At 43.9% G+C, this 23,941-nt stretch overlaps 4 protein-coding genes across 4 annotated transcripts in view; 3 read left to right on the forward strand and 1 right to left on the reverse strand.

Moving 5' to 3' along the window:
- Positions 1 to 58: 58 nt before the first annotated feature.
- Positions 59 to 4,024, forward strand: LOC133972315 (uncharacterized). Its single transcript, XM_062409702.1, has 4 exons — positions 59 to 97; positions 792 to 842; positions 1,223 to 1,289; positions 1,471 to 4,024. The coding sequence occupies exons 2-4, from the start codon at positions 798 to 800 to the stop codon at positions 3,948 to 3,950; spliced, it is 2,592 nt and encodes an 863-aa protein (XP_062265686.1). The 5' UTR covers positions 59 to 97; positions 792 to 797; the 3' UTR covers positions 3,951 to 4,024.
- Positions 4,025 to 5,313: 1,289 nt separating this feature from the next.
- slc52a2 (solute carrier family 52 member 2) lies at positions 5,314 to 9,316 on the forward strand. The gene is made up of 4 exons (XM_062409721.1): positions 5,314 to 5,654; positions 6,527 to 7,385; positions 7,483 to 7,606; positions 8,176 to 9,316. Exons 1-4 carry the CDS (start codon positions 5,525 to 5,527, stop codon positions 8,383 to 8,385), a joined length of 1,323 nt encoding a protein of 440 aa, XP_062265705.1. The 5' UTR covers positions 5,314 to 5,524; the 3' UTR covers positions 8,386 to 9,316.
- Positions 9,317 to 10,161: 845 nt separating this feature from the next.
- si:ch73-196l6.5 (riboflavin transporter 2) lies at positions 10,162 to 14,471 on the forward strand. The gene is made up of 4 exons (XM_062409720.1): positions 10,162 to 10,354; positions 11,878 to 12,897; positions 13,515 to 13,638; positions 13,741 to 14,471. Exons 2-4 carry the CDS (start codon positions 11,894 to 11,896, stop codon positions 13,948 to 13,950), a joined length of 1,338 nt encoding a protein of 445 aa, XP_062265704.1. The 5' UTR covers positions 10,162 to 10,354; positions 11,878 to 11,893; the 3' UTR covers positions 13,951 to 14,471.
- Positions 14,472 to 17,776: 3,305 nt separating this feature from the next.
- Positions 17,777 to 23,941, reverse strand: part of nfatc1 (nuclear factor of activated T cells 1) — a 33,441-nt gene continuing 27,276 nt past the window's right edge. Inside the window, exon 10 of the mRNA XM_062409703.1 lies at positions 17,777 to 19,350. Coding sequence (XP_062265687.1) covers positions 19,295 to 19,350 — 56 coding nt within the window. The 3' untranslated portion in view covers positions 17,777 to 19,294. The remainder of the gene's footprint in view (positions 19,351 to 23,941) is intronic.

Genomic DNA, 23,941 nt, shown 5'->3' on the forward strand with positions numbered 1-23,941 from the left:
TCAGAGGCTGTTTAGCGTCTCGTTATCCAATCACCTTCTGAGCTCACTGTTCGTGCCCCTCCGCCACGATAGGAGCCAGGGTGTTGTGTAGCCTGTGGTGAGAATTCATTGTTTTTAATTCGTGTCTTTTAATCGTTTTTTCATGTTTCTGCACATGAAACTAACCGGAAACAACTCAGCTGCTCTGCTCCCGTGTTGTTGTCAAGTTTATTGTTGTGTGTTGTGCTCAGTTCCCCCGCAGCTCAGCGTTGGCGCTAACTTTTGTAGCATGTAGCTCCCAAGGCTAACATTAGCATACAGAGGGGCATTTGATAATTGTCTCTCATTTGCAGATGTTGTGTAGAATCTTTTTAAATTTAGTTGTGTCAGAGCCAGTTAAACCACGTGGACTGATTTGTGTTGTTTTTGTTTAACAGGAAACAAAGTGTGTAGATGTTGTGGCTCACACACGTTTCCACCCTCAGGTTCCTAAACTCACACTCAACTCATGACTGACAACTGTATATAGTTTTGTTTTGTATTTTACATTTATATTTACAGTCAGCTCTTTCTACTTTGCTTTTATTTTAATTTAACTATTGCACCACAGAGCTGAGCGGTTTCTTCCTGTCTCAACACATTCCGTTGTGTTGATTGATGAGGGAACGCCTCATATTTGTGTTGTCTCATTACAACATAACATAATTCATCTAAACTAGTCAGATAATTAGTTACGGAAGTTAAGGAGAATGATCTCTAACTTAAAAAAAAATACATGCAGCAAGCTGTTAACGACCTGTCTTCTCTGTTAGGAGAAAATGGAGGATTGGGGCAGTGACTCGTTTTCGGGGACGACACAGAAGGTACCACTCTTGTTTCTGTTCGGTTTCTTCTACCTGCTCTAACGACATTGACTGAAAAGTAAATCTGCTTCTTGTAATTGTCTCTAATGCAGTTTTGCTTGTAATAATTGTTGTCTTACTTTTGTGTTGTCTTTTTTATGGTGTAAATCAAAAGCATTAAAAATGGCAATAATAGTCCAATCCTCCTAAGGGCTGATATAAAAGTGTTGATGTACATTTAACAACATATTAAAAATTGACTGTGTGATTAGACATTGGTGACAATTAGAAATGACGAGCAAGCATTTTATCATGAAGTTTACATTTCCCTTTTTCCTGAGGTTTACAGATTGTGAGGATTGAAACTTTACTAATGTGTTTTCCTCTTTTAAACTTCACAGAACCCAGTGGAGGAGTGCGAAAGTTTCTCTCTGTTGGGAAAAGAAGTTGTAGCTGAAGCTAATCTGAGTAAGATGAAAACATTGACCCTGTAGTAAAATGACTGTGAGCTTACTATCTATAACTTAGTTATTGTTGGTGTAAGAATATTTCTTTCACAGCATCCTTGCTTCCACTTCATTCAAAAGCTGCGCTGTCACCTCTGAAGTATTTTCTCTCTAATCACCTTCTGTCTTCTCTGTCTTTCCAGGAGATGAGTACTATTGGAAGCTTGTTGCAGATTTCATCGGGTCTCAGACGGGGGAAGGGCTGGAACTTGAACAGACGAAATGCAAGAACAGACTTCTGATGCAAGTGGGAATCATGAGAGAGGAAAATAATTTCCCGTGGCTTGCCGTTGTGAGTTGGCTGAAACACATTTTCCCCAGGCACTATTCTGCCGACTTCCGTCGGTTAATTGAAAGAGGCATCGCGACGACTTTGAGCCTTGGAACTGAAGCGAGGCGGACCTTCATGGCATCGGATGTCAATTTTGACTTTGTTGGCCCCATCTGCGACAGCATTGGAGTTGAACGGCCACATCTTTTGGAAATGAGGGATTTTTCAGAGCGAGCGCAATCGATTGAAGTCACAAACGGATTGATTCTTGAGTTGAGCAACTTTGTCGCAAGGGAGAAGCTCGCCCCGGTCATCCTAGTAACTTGGCTCAGAAACTTCAACCGGGAGTTTTGCAAGAATGGGAATATTCAAGCTGCTTATAAAGTCCTGAAACCCAGGATAAAAAAGGTGAAGTTTTGCTACCGTAATTATGAAACCAGAAGTCACAGGAGGAATTTAGCGATGGAGAATCTGCTTCAAAGTCCATTTGATCTGGAGTGGAAAAAAAAGCCCAAGGTTTTTCCGAAGAAACGCATGAAAAGAGAGAGCAATGGTGAAAGAGTTAGAATCAAGGAAGAATATGAGAGCTTTGAAATCATGCCAGGTGAAGGTTCTGGGATGGACCGAGGGATCGTGAAGAAAGTGACAGTGAAAGAACGCGTCGCTTTACGAGAAGAAAGTGAAATGAGTCCGGAAGGATCCAGCAGCGGAGAGGGGATCCTAGACGTCCGACGGCCGCTGTCTCTGCTCGACATCACAATGATGTCTGTTCACAGGCTGTCAAAAGTGTTCGGTGGGAAAACCGCAGAATGCAAACAAGTTTCCTACGATCTCCTCAAAAATCACTTTGCTCAGACGTGCAAGGAGCATCCAGCCATGGCAGAGTTTGAGAACAAGGTCAATTCGCTCAGTAATCAGATCTCACTGGTTTCTCCTCTGAACTTTATAAACTACAACGCCAATTTCCTTGTTGACGTGCACGATGCAGTGGAGCAGCACATTTTGAACTTTGAAAAAGAGATCACTCTCTCAGCGGGAGAGAATCTAGGCCGTGACAAGCTTCCAAAATTCAAGGGGTTTGTGAATCTGAAAGAAAGTGCCACCTCCCGCTACATCCACATGGCTTCTGATATCCTAAGCCCTCGAAACAGGGATTGGCAGAACTCCCAAAGTCACTGGATCGCCTTCTGTGAGGAGAAGAACAACCCGTCCAAACTCGCAGCAACTCATTCAAACAAATTCAACAACTACTTCGAAGCCGCAGCGGGTCTCGTCCACCATCACAAGGAGGTCGCTCTCTTCTTCTCTGACGTGCTGTCACTGAACAACGATAATTACTCCAACGTCATTCTGGAGAGCGTGGCCGCTGACGCCAATGATTCCATCATTCAGTGCCTTGTGTGCGTCCTGGCCATCATCTACTGCAAAATCCTCGGCCCGTACTGGCAGCTTTTGAAAAGTGGAGGCGAGTTCTCGCTCTTTAGCCAGTACATGCTCCGTCTTTACCAAAGGTTCCTCGATTGGTCCAAAGATCCTTCAACTCTGCTTGAGCCGGAGGAGATTACAAACGTTTTTCTGCAGTGCCCCTCGCAGGAGAAAACCTTTGATGGCGTGTTTGATTACTGTGGCGAGTGGCACACAAATCGGGACCTGATCAAAGCTTGCCTGAAGAGGGCGATAAAGATTATCGCAGGCGTCACTGAGGATCACCTGAAGAATTTCCTGCCGGGAGGAACCTTTTCCCAACTCCCTTCACCAGATTTAAGCTTGCAACTGGCGAGTTGCACGTTCTCCGTCCTGATGGCGAAATATCCCATCAGCCATGTGTACCCCTACAGGAAGAAAAGATCTGACAAGTCCCAGAAACCCTCCTCACAGAAGAGCTTGCCCCTGGAGAGCTCTCAGGAAGAAGAAGGCCGGCCTGGTTCGCTGGATAACAGCTCTGATGAGTCTTCCGGTGGGAAAGCTATGAAGAATACACACTCTGCCCAACAAGATGATGGAAGCAGCAGTCAAAGAGCAATGTCAGTGCGAGTAAAAGAAGAGACGGAGGAGAACATGGACAGTATCTACATCACGTCCACAGTGAGGACCAACGGAGGGCCGTGCCTGTCGCAGCAGGACGTGGACAGAATGATGCTGCGCTTCGACGGAAAGAACCGGCTGGAGAAACGAGAAGCGATGCGCTGCGAGATACTTTACCAGAAGATGATCCTCAACAACACCAGCAAACACTTGAACGGCATTTTCCGCAACTCCACCCAGATGGTTTTGAAGCTGAAGCTTGCACTTCCCAGAATTAAACCTGGGTTCTCTCTGGTTTTGGCTCCTAAAAGGTCATACCTAAAGTAGTGTTCGGAGAAGGGAGTGCATCTGCAACCGAGCAGAGAGAAGGCAGGAGCACGAGGGGGGGGGGGGGGGGGGGGGGTTGACAGAGGCTGTTGAATGACTCGTGCAGAGATAGGATCGACTTATGTATCGTTCTGTTTATATCATGTTGAGCTGAGCACCAGTGAGCTCATGTTTGTTTGGCTGTTGACTTTGTTTCCGACACAGAAAAAAGACTTAAAGGAAGTTATCATTTCCCTGGAAGACAAAGAAACCGCATTTAAACGTGTGTATATATATATATATATACGTTTAGAGCAAGAGTTTACCTGTTGTGATCATGCAGAGTTAAAATATGTTCAATCAATGAATCACTGTCAAAATAAACCCCTCCTATGTTTATATATATATATTGTTTTGTTTGTTTTTGTCAACCTTTGTGTTAAAGTAGGAACAGTTACACAAACGTCTTCTCCTCGATTCGAGAGTTACATGTTACAGAACAGCCTCGGCTCTAGTTCCTCGGGGCACAGAGGACATTGAGGTTGCATCACATCCAGAAGCCATGTCAGTGAGTTCACGCTTATAAAAGCTTTTACTGACAGACCCTGAAGAAAAGGAGGTGGTCAATAAAGAGATTATAGGGGTCTTTGTTTAGGTATGTTTGTTTTTTCCTTATTGTGTCTAACTATAATCCATGTAGAGGGCCCCAGACCCACTGGGATTTGAAGGAGGTGCCGGTGGAGACATCTTTTGTAATTGATTGAACAACTTGTCTCCAGCAAAGACGGAATTATCCAATAAATTCCCAGAGTTTTAACCATTTATCAGTATCAACGAAGTACCGCCCGCATTAGTTGTCCCCAGTAGTTAAAACGACCGCACCATCCTATGATGCATTCAGGAGCATCTGTAAAACTGAAATCTATTAAACCTTGTACAATAACGTTATGAAAGGCTTGTGCCAAGGTCGACTGAGAAGTTTAAGTTAAAGAATGTGTTATGTTGACTATTCAGTTTGGAAACAGACTTTGTATTATGACAAATATTAGAACCCCCCCGGGGAATAGCTTCATGGATAAATAAACTTCATCACTGACGAGCAGCCGACTTCAGGTGATTGGAAACAAGGTAGTCTTCAAAAATAAATGAAACAATATAAAGCAGCTGTGTCACATGAAAACCTGAACAAATAAAAGCATTAATATGACACAAAAAATGTATAAACATGTAAAATAAGAGAAAAACAAGATAGTTTTGTGGTTTGTCCACAGTGGAGCCACATGTCTGCCTCTGCGAACACGACCCGCTTTGAACATAAAGGCTCATTCTAAATAATAACAAATGATCCATCTGACTCATGTTGAATATTAATACAACGTCCCATATCTGACCTTTAAAAACGATGTGGCTGGTTTTCACGAGGGGTCCGTGAAGGCAGCAGGAAGAAGGGGACGGGACGGGGACGTCCGCCATTCGTGTAGCCGCGCGTGGGACCAACACACTTGTCGCTTCCGTCCACGCGAGACCACTTCCCGCCCACATACACACACATACCCCGAGTCCTCCTGGTTCCTGTGGCCGGGGTCCGAGGCACCATGTCCGGCCGCTGGTGGAGCAGCGCCGCGGTGACCCACGCGCTCACGGCTCTGTTCGCCATGGGCTCGTGGATTTCCGTCAACAGTCTGTGGGTCGAGCTGCCGGTGGTGGTCCGTGTCCTGCCGGAAGGTCGGTGATTCCTCCCGCCACGCGCGTGTCTGTTGTCTTCAGGACTTCGTCTCGTGATTCTTCTGTTTTCGTGTCTTTTCTTTGTGGTGTCACTCGGTGCTAAAACAGTAAAACGAGCTAGTAATAATAAAATAAGAAATAAGTTAAGTAATTATGCAATATTAGGATAAATCAAAGTATCAAAGGTGTACAGATAAAACAAAGTATAAATAGTTTGAACAAAGAAGCAAAGTTAACTTTAATGTCAATTCAGCCATTTGTTCAGAACTATAATTTAAATATCAAATATTTTAACAGGATATTTTTATGGCACTTACCATTTTAATCACTTATTTAAAAAATAAACTATATTTGACTCAATGATACACAAACAACAACCCTCAAGAAAGACTCTTTTAGAACTGGACCAAATTTTATAATTTATAATATGTTTTGTATGAAAAGTATTAATGCATTTGCCAAATATAAGTATTGGAGTACAATATGTTATATTGCGAAGGAGCTTGAAACTAGTATAAAATGGAAATACTTGAGGAAAATACATAAAATTTGCTAGTATATTGCATCATCAAGTACAGCACTTGAGTAAATGTACTTAGTTACTTTCCACCACAACAAGTACATTAATCTTCTCATCTAACATCTGACGACCACAGGCTGCAACCACCGGTCAAAAGTCATCACGTATAATTATCAAGTCGTATATTTAAATATTATCTTATCAAAGTATCAGAAAAAACCTTTTCAGATGGAGAGAACACAGATACAAATTTAATAATAAATACAAAAAAACGGATAAAATATATACATGCTATATATATATTTTTTTTTTAAATATGACCCTGACTGGTTTTCCCCTTCTCTCCTCTCAGGATGGAACCTTCCGGCCTCCCTCTCGGTGCTCATAGCGTTTGGGAACCTGGGTCCCATCGCGGTGACCATCACGCACCACTGTGCTCCGGGGCGTCTGAACGAGCGCCTGCTCATCCACGCCATCCAGCTGCTGGCCATGGTGGCGTCCGCTCTGCTCGCCGTCTTCTGGTCGCACACGGTCACGATAGCGGGAGACGAGAGGTCGCTGCCCTTCCTGCTCTTCACCTTCGTGCTGTCCCTGGTCTGCTGCACGTCCAACGTCACCTTCCTGCCGTTCATGTTCCGCTACCCGCCCCAGTACATCCGCACTTTCTTCATCGGTCAGGGCCTCAGCGCCTTGTTCCCGTGCATCGTGGCCTTGGGACAAGGGGTCGGCAAGCTGGAGTGTAAGACGCTGAATGGCACGGTGCATCCAGAGTATTTAGAGGAGAGCTTCCCCGTCCAGAACTTCTTCTGGTTCCTGTTCGTCATGCTGTCGATCTCGGCTGCAAGCTTCCTGGCTTTGACGCGGAGGCGGGTGGAACCGACGCCTGAGGAACCGCCCCAGGTGTCCGACGCCGCGGAGGAGGTGAAGAACGGCGAGGAGACGCACCCCCTGAGTAACGGAGGGACGCCGGTGTCTGAGGAGCAGGTGCAGGTGGAGGAGCTGCAGCCACCGGCTCAGACCTTCTGGACATCGCACAACATCTACCTGCTGGTGCTGCTCGCCGTCTCCAACGCCCTCACCAACGGGGTCCTGCCCTCCGTGCAGAGCTTCACCTGTCTGCCCTACGGCACCATGACCTATCACCTCTCCGTGGTCTTTGGCAACATAGCGAACCCCGTGGCCTGCTTCCTGGCCATGTTCTTTGTCCTCAGGTGAGATCATGTGCAATCAGACGCATTCAAAACTGTGTGTAGTCGTTTTAATGTGGATGTTTGTGACCATTTGTTTCCTGCTGTGCTTTGTTCGTAGGACGGCCACGGGTCTGGGCTTCTTGTCCTTAGCGGGGGGGGTGTTCGCTGCGTACCTCGTGGCGCTAGCAGCTCTCAGCCCCTGCCCCCCCCTCCTGGGAAATCCTGCTGGCGTGGCCCTAGTGGTGAGTTCTCATGTCGAGGCTCGGTTGTCAAGAAGTCAAAGTTTTTTATTTGACACACGTGGATTAAAGAATTTTGAATTTAGATTTGAAATAATGAGTTTCTCAGCCCGGAGTTGCCTTTTAGAGTTTTTTAATTATTCGCTCTGCAGAGGGTTACACAGGACATGGCTCAGAGGGCAACCACGAGAAGTGAAAAGGTTTTTATACAATGTGATGAACAGGACACGAAACAGAGAACAGACAGGACCACTGTTACAAAAAGAGGAAACAAACCCAGCACACAGTTGCACAAGTAAAGGACAACAGGAAGTGGATGACAGTGATGTTGTATCAGCTAAGTGCACAGAGAACAGTCAAATCGGTTATAAGACATCGATCAGTGCCATTTTCCATTACATAATAAAAGCTGATTGAGAAATCTGTATATGAATTGAGTTTTATAAATCTGAATCTGAATAAGAATAATGAAGTATCTGCTGCCCCCGGTGGCCGATCATTATATCACACAGAAGCATCTCCTTGTTCCCCAAGTGCACTTCTGACCCGCCTTGTGTGTGCGCCCCCTACAGGTCGTCTCCTGGATCATCTTCACCGGCCTCTTCTCCTACCTGAAGGTGGTGATTGGGACGTTGCTTCACGAGAAGGGTCACGCTGCCCTGCTGTGGTGTGGCATCTTCATCCAGGCCGGCTCCCTGATCGGGGCCCTCAGCATGTTCCCCCTGATCAACGTCTACCACGTGTTCTCCAGCGCTCAGGACTGTGTGGACAACTGCAGTTAACAGGAGAAACTCCATGGCTCCCACAGACTGTTTGGTTTTTAGGCTCCTGAGGGAAACAGCAGATCTACGGAGGATCATGACACCCCCTGACTCGAGGCCCCCCCCGATCCTGAGGGAAATGAAATCACGATAATGGGAGCTCTGTGTTTCTGCTCATGACCGAGGGGATGTAAAACACGTATTTTGCAGTTACACCACAAGAGCTTTGTGTGTTCCTTTTGTAACATGGCGTATTCCCCTCTTGGATCATGTGAAAAGTTATTTACTCAGGGACACAATCGTGAACTTGTTCGTCCACATTTGTTGCTCCTGGTGTTGAGTATTGTGAAGGATGCAAACTTCTACATATTGTTTTTTATCTAATTTTCAAATGTCTGTCTTCCTGTTCCTTCATCTACGGCTCAGCGAGGCAGGAGTCAGGATTACTGTGTGGAAACCGTGACTTCAGACAAACTCTATCAAAGCCGCTGTGACGTTTCTTATTTCAAACAATGTTTAACTCTGTTTTCTCGTAATGTTTTATGAAAATAGTTTTACATGATTTTTGCTGGTTGTTCATTCTGGGATGTTCGGCCACCTGCAGGGAACACTATCTGTCCGTGATGAATAGCAAAGCAATTAGTGGACGTTTTTTTGGAAGCAAGGGATTTTTATCGAGTCAATCTTTGATTTGAGTTGTGACCCAGTGAGTTAAATCTGTTACCTGACCTCAGAACAGATGCTTCACTACATTGAACCATCGGGAAACGATAACACCTGTTCAAACGTGCCTCAACTTGCCTGAAATCCTGTTTTTTATCATTTCAATAATATCAGGTTCATTTCAATGTGAATTTCACGAATGTGGCCTTTTGTTGTTGATTTTTTTTTTAAATGATTGTAATGTAAACACACATTGTGACCTTAAACAGCTAATGTTGGTGAACAAAGATGATTTGTTGAAACTGTTCTTTGTTTATTTTAGAAACAAACACTGATATTAGCTCAGTTAAGATTAATACAGTGTGAAGTAGTATGTAATAGAATAATACTAGATTTCATACAAACAAGGAAAAACAAACAATTCTCTATTTTATGTAGAAATAAAAAAAAAATAATGAAGTGGATCGATATGACTTTTTGCGTTGGTACTTTAATGTTACTAATCATTTGCAGTACTTTGTCACCACAGGTGGAATTCACAAAGATAAAAAGAAAAATTTATAAATAATCTTTGTTACTTAAACTCTTAAAATCTGCAAAAAAAAGAAAGAAACTTGACTTAAATTAAACTTTTCAGACGTTGGTGAAGTTTAGTTTTTCCAAGCGAAGCCTGAGCTAGACGTCCAGTCTGACCGTCCAAAGTGTAACAACATTTTCACAACAACACAACCTTTTTCAAATTCAAAAGTGTAACAGAAATAGTGTATTTTTTATCTCTAACTCTTGATAATAAAGCAAATAATGTCAAACTGTTCTTGGAGAACGATCGTCAGCATGTGATCACTGGACTTATTTCACATCCGTCTTGGTAATTAGAGGTTTTAAGCGATTACATAACGTTACAATAATCAGTTTTCTTTCCTGCAACAATGAATTAGGGATTTCTAGTACTTTGTGCGTTGCCAACTCAAACGATGAATTGTGTTGTTGTGCAACCGAGGGGCCGTAAACACCTCCGCTCCCATGATCCCCTTAAGCAGAATTATTAAATCCTGCAGATTCTTGAGTGGCTCCCTCAGATGTGTGGTCGCCTCAGGAAACACAACTCGGTGATCGGGATGTTCTGTGGTGATCTGAGGTCCTGACAGGGACGGAGCTCGAGGTTCAGACTCTGATTAGTTAACCAAACATTTGTCATGGTTGGCTACATGGTCCCACACCCACTCGTCCACAGGAGGGTTTGATCCCCCGGCACACACACACACACACACTTCCCTGCACAGGACCGTGGCTCCTCTCTCTCTGCAGAGATCTCTCCACCACACGAGTGAGTATCGTCAGAGATGCAAACTTTCATCTTTTTACATTATTCATTTGAAGTTGCTATAAAAAGAGAAAAGGAGGAAAAGTATAGATTTCAAATTTGTTTCCTACTTATTATTGATGTTTTAATATTTTGCAGATTTTATACATTATATTGTTTTGTTCTAGATGTGTCCACTTATCAAAGACATTTCTTTTGGATCTTTATGATTGCATTTCCAGAACTAATTGATAATTCTTCACAACGCAGGACTCTTCGTATTATTTTTGCCTCTATGGTTTCTTTTTCAATAAACAATGTACTGGTCAGATGTTTTCTTATAGGTTATATAATAGTCACCAGTATAGCAGCTGGTCTTGCTCCATGTTTGAGGTTTAACCCACACGCTGCCTGCGATCAAATCAAATAACTGGAACACTTTGCACCGGAGGGTTTTCAGCATTTAATCTAAAATGTTTCATATGAACGTCTGAGAATCTGCCTCAGACGTCTAACGAGGACAGAAGAGAGTGTGTCTTCAGACAATAAACAATACACATTAACCACATGTAGGAGTCCCAGATTGAACCTTTAGGAAGAGTTGGAGGAGAATGCTTGCTCCTGGTGACATATTAATGTTGAGTTAACCCTTTGTTGACTGGTTTTTACTCACTGGGATTGATCCTCAGTCTCCGCTCAGGACAAACAAACACACGCCTGTATGTTGTTGTTCCTCATGAGAACATAGACAAACTATAATGACAAACTGGATCCACACCGTGAGCAGACTTTACAACTATCGCTCATCTTTAACCATCTAATCACTTTTACTAATATGTTTTGATTTGATGTTTGAACACATTGTTTTTAGAGCGTTTAGGTTGAGATCTTCAAATGTAAAGAAAAACCTATTTTCAAATGATTACATCTAATAAGTTCCTCTTGGAGAAATTGTGTCTTGAACTTTTAACTTAAGACTCGGACCAGCGTCGTCTGTTCTCTAGTTAAAAAACAAAGTCTGACATAATCAGGAAATGTTTCTGTGCGTTGTTTTTCTAGAAACGTTATATCTCTGCAGCCAAATGTTCTTGTTGCAGAGTTTCCGAGTGTTTGAGGAAGGCTAACTAAACGTTCTACAATGAGCAACAGCCAGCAGCTGTATAGTTTATGGCTTGGATAGATAAAGAATAACGTTTAACATCCGTTACATAAGAAGACAAAGAGTCAGCAGTGCGGCGGCCTAAAGGCACTTTGAGCTACATGCTAACTTTAGCATGCTAATAGATGGCCAAAGGCTGTTTTTGACTGACTAGTTAGCACTCTGAGAGCAGCAGATTCTAAATTAGACAAATTAAAGACTTGCCCGGACATGAAGCTAAACTCACAGTCCAGCAGAATGATCAGTTTAGCGATGAGACAATAAACCAAACTTTTGGAACATGTGATCTCTTTCATCTTGCATCCACGCGGCTGAAAAACTTTCCGAATCCAGTTGTGAGGTTTGAGTCGGCATCTTTTTGACAAAGAAACTTCTTGTCTTCTTCTAGAGGAACCCTCTGAACCATGTCTCTGCTCACGCACCTGCTGGCGTGTCTCTTCGGGATGGGCTCCTGGGTGTCCATCAACGGCCTGTGGGTGGAGCTGCCCCTGATCGTGCCCCAGATCCCCGAGGGCTGGTACCTGCCCTCCTACCTCTCCATCCTCATCCAGATGGCCAACGTGGGGCCGCTCTTCGTCACCCTGATGCATCGCTTCCGGCCCGGCGCCCTGAACGAGACGGCCGTCATCTACGTGATCATCGGTCTGGGCACCGCGGCCAGTTTCCTGCTGGGCTTCTTCTGGAAGGAGACGGTGGTCGTGGCAGGCGTCAGTCGCAGCGTCGCCCTCCTCGTCTTGACTTTCTTCCTCGCCACCGTGGACTGCACGTCCTCCGTCACCTTCCTGCCCTTCATGATGCGCCTCAAGCCTCAGTATCTGACCACCTACTACATCGGGGAGGGGGTGAGCGGCCTGCTGCCTGCTCTGGTGGCTCTGATCCAGGGCGTTGGCGTGGTCCGCTGCCTGAACAGCACACAGTCTCTGACCCACAGCCTGAACGGCTCTGTGACCTTTGACCTCCAGGCCCAGTATCAACCAGCAAACTTCTCCCCCGAGGAGTTTTTCTTCTTCCTGAGCGCCATGATGCTGGTGTGCCTGGTGGCCTTCCTGCTGCTGAACTACCACCCCTCCGTGGCCCGAGCGCATCCCACCGGCCGCTACACAAACGGCGTGAAGGAGGAATCGAACAAGAACAGGAAGTGGGCCGAGCAGAAGACGATGATGGATCCGTACGAACCCGAGAACCAGAATCGCCGAAGCAGTTTTGGCACCGGGGCTTACAGCTGGATGCAGGTGCTCTACATCTTTGTGATTCTGGCCTGGACCAACGCTCTGACCAACGTGGTGCTTCCCTCGGTGCAGTCGTACTCCTGCCTGCCGTACGGGAACAAGGTCTACCACCTGTCAGCCACCATGGCCGCCGTGTCCAACCCGCTGGCCTGCTTCATCGCCCTCTTCCTCCCCATAAGGTCAGAAACTCATTTCTATAACCTCAAAATCACAACTTAGCCTTTGAGGCTTCAGCACAAACAAAAAACAACCGGTAAAGATAAACCCCAGGAGGCGCTAGAGACAAATGTAAATAAGTGAAATGTAGTTTTCCAGAGACCGACAATGAGTTAGAAAATGTTGATTAGAACTTTTAATTCTGGGGAAATTCAAAGAACCACCTCGTTAGGAGGTCGTGCTTCTCCCTCAGTTTGTTGGTTGATTTGTTTTTATTTGTTTGCCAGCGGAATTACACGAAAACAAGTGAATAGCTTCCACCAGAGCTCGATGGAAAGATGAGACTCGAAGGAGCCAACTGAAGTTTGTGCCTCATCCAGGAACTTTACTTGACTTTACTGCGATGGGATCTTCACCAGTTTTGCAGAGGATGATTAACGGATCTTGAGGAAACATATCAGATGTGTTGCTACGAGTAAAATCTATGATCTGATGCGACTTGGTTGAATTCAAGCGACTGTCGATTCAGTCCAGTGAACATTTAGATGCACTCTGCGCCTGCACCACTCAGACTCTCCACAGACTGTTACGGTTCACACTGTGTGATGATGTGTTGTGTTGTGTTGTGTTGCCTCCACAGATCCCTGCTGATAATGGCAGCTCTCACCGTGGTCGGCAGCGGAGCTGGAGCTTACATAATGGGCACGGCGGTGCTGAGTCCATGTCCTCTGCTGGTTAATGAAACCTCGGGCGGTGTCATCATAGTGAGTACACTCTCCAGTTACACACCTTCTTATGAACCAGTGAAAAGACGAGATGAAGGAAGGAATCCAGTTTGAGAATGTCCTTGTGTCTCCGCCCCACAGGTGCTGGCCTGGATCCTCTTCATCCTCACTCTGTCCTACGTGAAGGTGATCATCGGCGTGATCCTGCGTGACGAGGGCCACAGCGCCCTGGTGTGGTGCGGGGCGGTGGTGCAGCTGGGCTCCCTGCTGGGGGCCGTGACCATGTTTCCACTGGTCAGCGTGTACAGCTTCTTCTCATCAGGGGACCCGTGTAACACAAAGTGTCCCTGAACCACGAGCACACACTGGTTTCCCTCCTGACCTCCAGGGGGAGCCACGTGAGAATCATGTGAAGACTTTTTCCTCCTTGTGACGTACGTTTGAATTTCATTTATTAGAAAAACACGAGAAAGTACGATGTAATGTGAATATATACTTTGTTATAAATGTGTCTGTAGATCTTTATTTACATTTGTTGAATCCTGAACATCTGCCAGCAGTGAAAGTCCATTTAACAGACAAATCATCAACATGAGTATAGAATCCAAATAGTGATTAAAGTTATTCACAAAATATTGAAGCTTATTTACCATTTCAAAGTTACTTTACCTCATTGTCTTAAAACTGTGTGAAGCTTTTCATTCTCATTTGTCTGTAGATTAAAACTTGTTTATTTGAATTTACCGGTTTGCTTGTAACTGAATGAATAACTTTTGTATTGAGATGTGTTTTAATCCTGTTGTTTACTGATGATATATCACATCACATCATAAAGGTATAAACCCTTATTAATGAAGAAACATGCAACACGTGTGTCTTTTATTTGTGACATTTGTAGACACAATGTTTTATTGTCTGCAGCTCAGAGTGAAAACATCAACTTATTTGTGGTTCATCTTTTCATCCTCAACACAACAGAAGCAAAACAATATATCAACTCAAATCAACTCTAAAACTATGAAGCAATCTTAATTTATACAATATATCCATCATGAAAATATCATATAATAACAATAATGAACGAATAACTTTATTTATATATCAACTGTATTCACAGGGATTTAAAAGTAAAAGAAATAAAAGCGATAAGAAAACAGCATCAAATAAAAACATTAAACATGAATAAAAACGATAGGAATATATAACAGCACATAAGAGTGATCAGTGAAATCTTAAAATCACTTCCAAACCAAACTGGGAACCTAAAGAAGCCAGAACGGCAAAACTGATTAGAAAGTCAATCATGTAACTCATTAAAGCTCAAATCAAATAATTACTATCTCTAAAATCTTAATTCTAGAAGATGATGACCTGCTGCTGATCGTTTTTGGTAATGATTATAAAAAAATATGAGATAAATACAGAAATATCGATGTGTTCTCTAATTCTGAGTTTAGGTGATGAGACAATTTTGTTACGACCTCGTTGGTCATAATAATTTGTTGGTTCATGGTTTTGTTTTTCAGCAGGATTATAAACCACAGCTCAGATTTTCATGAATCAGTCGAGAGGGAAACCATTACATTCGGTGCTGATCCAGGAATTTCTCATCACTTTCTTTAACATTGACGATTTCGCAGGTATTAATTTGCGGCTCTTGGTGAATGACATTATTCAGGGGCCTGAGGTCAGTTTGGGGTTTTCCTCCCACTTGCAGCAGGTGAGGAACTTTCTCAGGGTGTAGAGGTGACACAGTGGATGCACAACACTTGCAGCAGACAACAGGAGGAAACTGAAAGGTGCTGTCTTGCAGGCGAAGGTGCATGTGTATGTGATCTTTTCCATCACAATGACTGGAAAGTAAAAATACAAGATGATGAAGGACGTGACTCGGACGGCGTTGAGGGCTCTCCTCTTGGCCGGGTTCATCTTGTTGCTCTCTGGGCCGGGCTTCTTCAGCATCTTGACGGTTTTGATGGTGGAGTGCACCGTCATAGCCGTCATGGACATTATCACGCCAAACGGGACATTCTTGAAGAAGTCCTTGGCGAGAGGGATGACGTAATCTGAATCCAAAGCCTTTGTGAAGGCGAAGAACACAGAGAAGATCCAAACCGTCGCCACACACACCTCCTTGTATCTGTACTTCCTCAGCAGAGGGTAGGACGTCGGGTAGATCACCGCCACGTACCTCTGAAAGCAGATGAAACCCAAACTCATGGGCCCTCCGGTCTGTGCGTACACCAGCAGAAAGTCGAAGACCTTCCACTGCACCTCTCGCACGAGAAAGAGAAGGCAGAGATGAACGAGGGAGATCCAGTACTGCAAGTAGTGGAAAATGGCTAAGCTACAGTTCAGGAGGTCTGGAGTCTTCCCGGAGGTGTGCATGGTCCAGAGCAGCGTGACCATCACAGGTTGGCCGGTGAGAAAAGTGGTGAAGTCGACCAGTGAGAGAAAAAACATGTTATCTTGGACACACACACAACCTGTACTGCTGGAGTTCAGAGGGGCGAGCTGACCAGTCAACTCCATCTTATCAGAGTGTGGATCAGAGCTGAAAGAAGAGGAATCATTAGGATCTTATAATTTCCTCTTGTAAAAGTCTGCGGATTTTATACAAATACAGAAATTCATTGAAATTGTTCATGCCTGAAGCTGTTTGTTATATTTCTGCCATTTTCTGAGGCATCAATACATTATTTTCTATTCAATTTCCCTTAATCTTGTCAGCATGTAAGCATTTAAAGTTAAATCTTAGCTCAATTTCTTTACAAGTATGTTGAGCTGAGACAGATTCAAACAGATTACTGCACTAAAATAATAATAAAGTATTGAAATAATAAAAGAAAAACTACTTTATTCTCCCCAACAAATATTAAAAACAGGAGTGAAAGCAAACAGAACAAACACTGAACTTATTGAATATTGTTTTAAATCTTTTGTTCCAAAAAATAAAAGAATTCATGAAACTCTTAATATGAATTTAATATAAAGCCTCACCCGCTGCTGCTCGGCTGCTGCTCGGGCGTCAGAGTCGGGAACAGAAATAAATTTATAAACTCCTGACATCTGATTTTCCTAATAGACTTGAAACAGGTGCGAGGGCGTCGAGCGAAACCCACAAACTGAGACTCGAACACGTCCTGATTTTCATAACAGCCGAGTTTCCGTGTGGGAGCCGACTGTGACACGAGTAACGTGAAAAATAAATGCCAGGGTTTAGAATAATTAAAATGTATTTAAAGATTAAAGAATAAAGAGTAAAATATGATGTGTGATATGATTATAGGAGAGACCACAGGGTGTCAGTGTGCACCACGACTTCGTACATCCTCCCCCTGTCGTGGAGAAAGCTTGAATGGTATCAGAACAGGAGACATCAGGGTATCGATTCTTTATATAGAAAGTTTATAGATGAAGGAGAAAGTGATTTGAATCCAACAGGAACTCAAAAACAAATCACTTTTCCTTTGATGGTTTCATTTATCCACAGTAATAAAATGCAGATTATTTAATAGCTGATTTTCAGATTTTGGATTAATACGTTTTTTCTAATAACCCAAGTTTATCTAAATAACTTTTCTTTTATTAGAATTGTATTATTTCATGTTGAGGCCTTCTGGGTTTCAAGCCTTTCTCTGCACGTTGTTCTCATTTAGTTTTATATCATATTAAATTTACAAACGTACCAGTTTTGTTTTTAACGATTCTCTACTTTAAAACATCTATTGGGTAAATATCTCGAATTAGAATTCAAAAGATTTTAACACAGAAGCTATAAAATGACTTTAAATCTTAAGGGGGGCAACTGCTACAGTCCACAAAAGGTCCTCCCACCGTTTCTCCACTATTTAGTAATAACCTGAATTGTTACTGGACTCTTAGCAAAGACCCAGAAAGACAATTTGAGCGTTTTATCGATGATAGAAAAATCCCTTTTCAGAGGAAATCCCTGGGAGTGTCGCAGTTGCCCCATTGGATTAACATTGTAGCCACAGCTGCTGTCACGGCAGAGACCGACTCCTGGAGCAGTTTCAAATACTTCTGTAAGTACCCTTCATTTTTACACGCTCACATTTATACATGTGGCGTGAGAAATACCAGAACTCCCTCGTGGTCGCTCTAATATTTAATGTGAGGAGACAGACTCTACACAGATGGAAGAGATGAAGGCGTATTTATTGACAAATACACACAATACATAACACAAAGCTGAACTGAGCGTTTACAGACTCACGATAAAAAAAAAAAAAAAACTCCCTGGTAAACACGTCGGTATGGCTTCTTCTTTCACGCCCCTCGGGAATTAAGACTCATAAATACACAGAGAACTGGGAAAGAGTGTGTGTGTGTATGTGGTGTGTTGTATAAGAGTAACCATGTAAAAGAAGCTGTATGATAAACACGGATAAACAGAGCACATGCTGAGAGAATAAATATGAAAATACAAAAACACAGAAGAATTCATATATTGCTGTTTCCCCGTTGTTAACGGATTCTTTGGACGACGCTGATTGGTTTACATTCTTGGAGCGACGCTACCAGAGCCTCCAGGGAGGAAGACGAGTCGAGCTTCCAGGGAGGAAGACGAGTCGAGCTTCGTCACAACTGAGATGATTGTTTTTATCGTTTCACCGTTAAAGTCGGTTTGTCGTGCATTTAATGTTTTTGCTTTTTTATCTAAAAAAACCCGACTCGTTATCGTCGATAGTGCATCAAGGTAAAGCGACTTGGTTTGAGAAACATGAGCTGAAACATTTTGACTTCAAATGACAGAAAAAAAACTCCAAAACTCCCACCACAGGTTTAGTGGTTAAGTGCTGATTGTCGCCTGTGAATACTGGAAAACACTCACTTTTATTAATCGTTAAAGTTCCTACAGACGTGACGATGATTGAAAGCAACTTTGGAAACAAGTCACGACTTTATTTGGTCTCTTACGACCTGTAGCTTCTGGTGGCTAATGTCAGCTAATGTCAAATATGACTGTATGATGGACATTGTTCCCCCTTCACCTTTAATTCTTAATGATCTGTTTGTGCTTGTGCTAAATCGTCTCTGAGCATTTACCATCACCCCCCACCCCCCCACCCCATAATTGTCACATCTGGCTAAAGTTGCATCATCTCACTCATGTATAAAAAATGTGTGTAATTTTAAATTTTGCGGTTTTAAAAATGTGAGGTCACACTTTTCCCTTGTCCAGTCGAAGGCACTTGTGTCTCTCTCTCTCTCTCTCTCTCTCTCTCTCTCTCTCTCTCTCTCTCTCTCTCTCTCTCTCTCTCTCTCTCTCTCTCTCTCTCTCTCTCTCTCTCTCTCTCTCTCAAGCCAGATATGCAAACTGAAGCACCGCAGACACTGTACATACACAAATTACACAAACACATAGGCACTGGGTCATTTACAAACAAATAAAAGAAACGTATAAAACAATTCTTGGTCCTCTAAAAGCGGGGGGGGGGGCGGGGTGGCAGGCAGCTGTGGGTGCTACATACTCAGAACTCGGTCATGGGATTTATTCCTTGGATAATTTCTGCATAAAAGGCGGAATATATGAAAAACAAGGCACGCGTCTGGACCCCGGTCGTCTGGACAAAACATTTACATTTGTTCCTCTTCAGTTTCCCTCAGCTGTTTCCTGCACGCTGTGGCCCGGGCATTGTTTTTACTGTCAGTTGCGTGAGGGCGCAGGAAGCTACGCGTGGCTGTGCACCGTGACGCTCGACAGGTCGTTCCTGATGATCTCGTTGACTGTGGAGGAAACGAGAGAAACGCACACGGTCACTGGGAGGAGGTCGCAAAGAAAGAACAAAGCAGCAGAACATCTGTACGGGCGGAGGACACAACAGGGAACAAGGGAACAAGAACCTTTACAAATGCATCTGGGCTTTGAGTCACTTGTTTCCATCAGAGTTTAGAATCTGTTGATGTTGATGATTGAGTTATTAACTTCGATAAAATCACATCAAACACACACACAAACACACACACACAACCACACACACAACCACAGACACAGGCAAGAGGAAGCTTTTAGAAAATAACAGACTTTTCCAACTTGAACTTTGATCGATGATTATTGACTCGTGACATTTTACTGTTTGAATAACATCTTGAAAACTCTAAAGAAAATCTGCCAGACTAGATTTGTTTTCCCAGGTGCAACAAACATTATATTGACGTATTAAAACCTGCTGTGATGTTTTATAAGTCGGATATTTGCTTCTTTTCCTTGTTCTCAGATCTCAAAGTGTCGGCCATCTTTGTCTGTGTTAGGCAAAGAGTGACCAGTGTTGTTGTTTTTACCTTCTTCTGAAAACAGTGAAACACAAACATGACACAACTGGATCTGAAAAAACAGCTCAATGAGCTGAAGGGTTATAAAACAGATGGAAAGTGCCGAGTCGGGTGATGATTACCCACAGGGAGGTTACAGGAGGTTATGTTTTCACCCCCTGTTCGCTTGTCACACAAAATCTACGGTTTAACACAAAAGATTAAACTTTGGAGTGGATCCAGATCTCAGGTGGATCCACTAATGAGTTCTTTTTTCTAGATTTTAACCAATTTTCCAGAGAATCATTCAGGGAAATTTGACAAATTTAGGGAACAAATATCTATGAATGTGTGAAATTTGATTGATTTGAAAGGTTGTTGGGCCTTGGGAGAGATATGTGCTCAACTGAGTGACTTTCTAGTTTATTTCTTTGTCTCCAGAATTATGATAAAACTAGTGAATTTTCTTCCATGAAACTCGGTGGAAGAAAGAGACATTGGCCAAGAAATAACCCATAAAACTCAAGGACATGTTTTCACTTTCTTCGGAATTTCTGGTAATTTTAACCAATTTTGAAGAGAATAATTCATGAATCTTGATATTTATGAGTTTGTGCAATTTGATCCAAATAGAAATCTGGAAGTAGCTGATTACGATGTGGTTTCACAAGGACCTCGATGAAGGTATTTGCTGAGCTCTTTGTTATTCTATTACTTTAACTCATGTGACTCTAAGTTACCATTTCCACCTGTGGGAACACAATCCTCCAAGCTGTATAGTCACAGCCCGTCTCCTGCTGTTCCCTCAGAGCCGACGGAATCAAATCACTTCACATCGGAGATCCCCAGATGTTTGCTATCAGGAGAGATGATGCAACCTCCTGTGGTCTGTGCAGGATCCAGGTGCACTTGTTTATCAGGGTTGAATCCGCTCTGTGCCGACAGAGGTGAGACGATCCGAGAGCAACGCTGCCGGCTCACCGCAGGAACACAAAGATCCACCGATAACACGGAGAGAAGGAAACCATCTTTCTCCGTCTCACCACAGAGGAGAGGGAGGCTCCTTCTGTCATGAGCGTTTACTGTTTTCATCTGGGAACTCAGTCCCTGGAGTTTCTCCTCTTTTAATCTGCTTCTCACTTTTCTAATCAGCGTCTGGGTTCAGGATCAAGAGGAGAAATATGAGGGGGGGGGGGGGGACCCTGAGAATCCAAGCCAGCAGGAGAGGAGCTCCCTCCGAGCGACTGTACGCTGGAAAAGCAATCTGGAAACCTGAGATCCCCCTAATACACACATATACACACACACAGACACACACACACACAGACACACACAATGGAGGGACTTTTTTTCCTTTTATATAAAATGTATTTTCATCACAGGCAGCGGAGCCCCCCCCCCCCCCCCCCCCCCCCCCCGGTGACCCAGCACTGGCACAGCCGCTTCCTACCAGAAATACCTCTCACTTCCTATCACGAAAAAAGACAAGGGGGTGTGGACGCCTCGCAACAAACACACAACAAACACACTAACACACACACACAAACCCTGCGTGGGAGGCTACCATGGTAAAAAAACAAAACACAAACGTGTGTCATCATCACTCTGAAAAAAGTGTGATAATCAAGCTTTTCTCAGCTGATCGGTCGGTTACACATGACTTTAGTATAGAAATCTCACTTCCCTCAATGTGTCATGTGTGTTATCATTGAGATCAGAGAATTACTCGCTGGGAAATAAGTGAAGATGTTAGAAAATATGGCAAATCTTTAAAATCCTGGATCTGCCCCCTGATCCCGATCTGCACCAGAATTCACTTTGTTCTCTCTGATCCTCCCACCAAGATAACAGTTATAATATATGTTGATAAACTCATGATTCCTCAAGTAGTAAGTCGTCAACAAACGGATGAGGTGGAGGTGCTAAGAAAACATGGCGATCTCCTGGGAGGTTTGATAACAGCGTCACAGAAACACAGGGACAACACTGAGCCCTGGAGACGAGGTGCGAGTCTCAGACTGGTTTCTCGGTGCTGAACTGGGCCGCGAGGAGGAAACTCTGCTGTGGCGTCTTCTATCCTGACGCTCTAAATCACTGTGTCCGGCCTCGTCATCAGTATCTGCTCTGTTGTGGTAACGGTGAGACGAGAGGATTTCTACCACATCAGGACGGCAGCCGCGTGAATGTGAGAATCGGACCAATATGAAGAGATAAACAGAGCTCAGCTCCGGTTCAGGCTGAACCGACTGACCTGTGCTCCTCTGGCTGATCCGGCTGTGACCTCCCGAGCATCTGGAGGTGGAGGGATAACTCCAAACCTCGAGGGGACGTTGTTACACTAACTTTAAAACACTAACTTCGAGCCAGGAGGCCGAGACGTCGTCAGACCTGTCTGGCAGATCTCAGGATCACAGATGAGTTACGGCATTCAGATATTTTACACCACAGCGTGTGCCACATGTGGAGAAGCTGCTTCAACAGCTCGAAAAACTGCTAAAAAAGATGTTTATTCTGCTGTGAAACCAAGGAGAACTAGCCAGTGAAGCTTTGGTCCAGCTGAGGCCACAGCGTTTACTGTTTGTGTGTCCGTTGCCATGACCCACTTTTCACTGGGCCGTCACATCTGATGCGGAGGATCTAATTGAAAAGGACTCAATCTATTGATCTGTGAGTGTGTGTACGACAAAGATCCTAAAAATAGGCCCAAGCTGCACCAGTGTGACATCTGTGTCATGTGGCTCTTTGCACCCCATTGATTTGCTCCAGAGAAACGTTTGAGCAAACCGAGCGGGGTCTGTCACAGTGGTTGTTTGTTTGTTTTAAGTTTTATTTTGAGAAAAGAAACTACTCTATCATTTAAGACGTAACTCCGAAGGGGAGAACGTGGGCGTTTTGTTTGTGAGCTGCCATTTGAATCCGAGAGTTTTGGCATTTTGTCCGGCGCCATCTTGGATTTTTGAAACCAGAAGTAACCATATTTGGAAGAGCAGGGGGTGGAGCCTGACAGAGAGCCCGATAACTCAATGACAAGTTAACCACGCCCTAAAGGATTTTGGTACTTTATTTGACTCCAAATGACCAAATTTAAAAAATTTAAATCTTTGTGTATTGAAGTCGCCCTCTTCTGGTCATTTGAGAGAATACAGATACATATACAAATACATATTTGAGGTATTGGATATAAAAGCTTTATTCTCATATACTTATAACTCCATATACAAACCAAATAACCCCTTTGGATATCCTCAGAGCTTTGGTGCTACTTCCCCGTGAGGCCCTGCGTAGTCAGGGAGACTCTTTGTTATTCTGTGTGTGTGACATGAGCAGGAAGTTGGTGTTTGATATGAAGTAATCCAGGAACTGGTTTCCTGTTCCACGGAGGTCGACAGCAGCTGGAGCGGACTGATACAGCCCAGCGCTCCGAACCAGGAAACCCCCCCCCCGGCAAACGAGGAACTCCAAAACAATTAGCGGGACGGCACAGTTTGAGTCATTAGGGGATCCGGCCTGCAACAACACAAACTCTACAAGGGGGAGCCGATCCGCCGCCGAGATATTCAACTGCCTCCGTGGATAAATCAGCTGAGAGACCAGAGCTCAGACAATGAGAGAAAAAGTGCCACAAACCCCCCCCTCATCCCTCTCCATCTACTGCCACGTCAAGTCCAGGCCACAAGCCACGAGATGTTCTTGGCCCTCGTTACGAGGCTTCTCCTGCGTAACAGGGTCGGTCCCACGGAGCCGGGCTGCAGTTCACCACAGCCGCCGCCAGCCTTTCTCTTTCTTTAAGGTTTTCACTCAGGTGTGAAATGAGACGCAAGAATCCTCGACAAAGAACGACGCGAACACAGAAGACCTCAGGAGAAATATTATCACAATATCGTGTTCGTTTGCACAAGCGGTGACCGGACAGATTGGAAACTCGACTCAACTCAGAACGACTTTTCTGTAATAAAGTCAACACATGAAGAGAAGTGCAGAAGTGAATCACAATCCTGATGCTTCACAATGAACAGAAGGAATTTCCCTGTCCTGATCGTCTTTGTGATAATCATTTAATGCCGGC

Source organism: Platichthys flesus, chromosome 17 (genome assembly GCF_949316205.1).
Source record: "Platichthys flesus chromosome 17, fPlaFle2.1, whole genome shotgun sequence".
Classification (NCBI taxonomy): domain Eukaryota; kingdom Metazoa; phylum Chordata; class Actinopteri; order Pleuronectiformes; family Pleuronectidae; genus Platichthys; species Platichthys flesus.

What these genes read in the sequence shown, in the direction of transcription:
- LOC133972315 (XM_062409702.1), top strand. Translation starts at nt 798, where the DNA reads ATGGAGGATTGGGGCAGTGACTCGTTTTCGGGGACGACACAGAAG. An exon ending in TTTCGGGGACGACACAGAAG is followed by an intron (nt 843 to 1,222) that starts GTACCACTCTTG and finishes TAAACTTCACAG; the next exon opens with AACCCAGTGGAGGAGTGCGA. An exon ending in TGTAGCTGAAGCTAATCTGA is followed by an intron (nt 1,290 to 1,470) that starts GTAAGATGAAAA and finishes CTGTCTTTCCAG; the next exon opens with GAGATGAGTACTATTGGAAG.
- slc52a2 (XM_062409721.1), top strand. Translation starts at nt 5,525, where the DNA reads ATGTCCGGCCGCTGGTGGAGCAGCGCCGCGGTGACCCACGCGCTCACG. An exon ending in GGTCCGTGTCCTGCCGGAAG is followed by an intron (nt 5,655 to 6,526) that starts GTCGGTGATTCC and finishes CTCTCCTCTCAG; the next exon opens with GATGGAACCTTCCGGCCTCC. An exon ending in GCCATGTTCTTTGTCCTCAG is followed by an intron (nt 7,386 to 7,482) that starts GTGAGATCATGT and finishes CTTTGTTCGTAG; the next exon opens with GACGGCCACGGGTCTGGGCT.
- si:ch73-196l6.5 (XM_062409720.1), top strand. Translation starts at nt 11,894, where the DNA reads ATGTCTCTGCTCACGCACCTGCTGGCGTGTCTCTTCGGGATGGGCTCC. An exon ending in GCCCTCTTCCTCCCCATAAG is followed by an intron (nt 12,898 to 13,514) that starts GTCAGAAACTCA and finishes TTGCCTCCACAG; the next exon opens with ATCCCTGCTGATAATGGCAG. An exon ending in CCTCGGGCGGTGTCATCATA is followed by an intron (nt 13,639 to 13,740) that starts GTGAGTACACTC and finishes TCCGCCCCACAG; the next exon opens with GTGCTGGCCTGGATCCTCTT.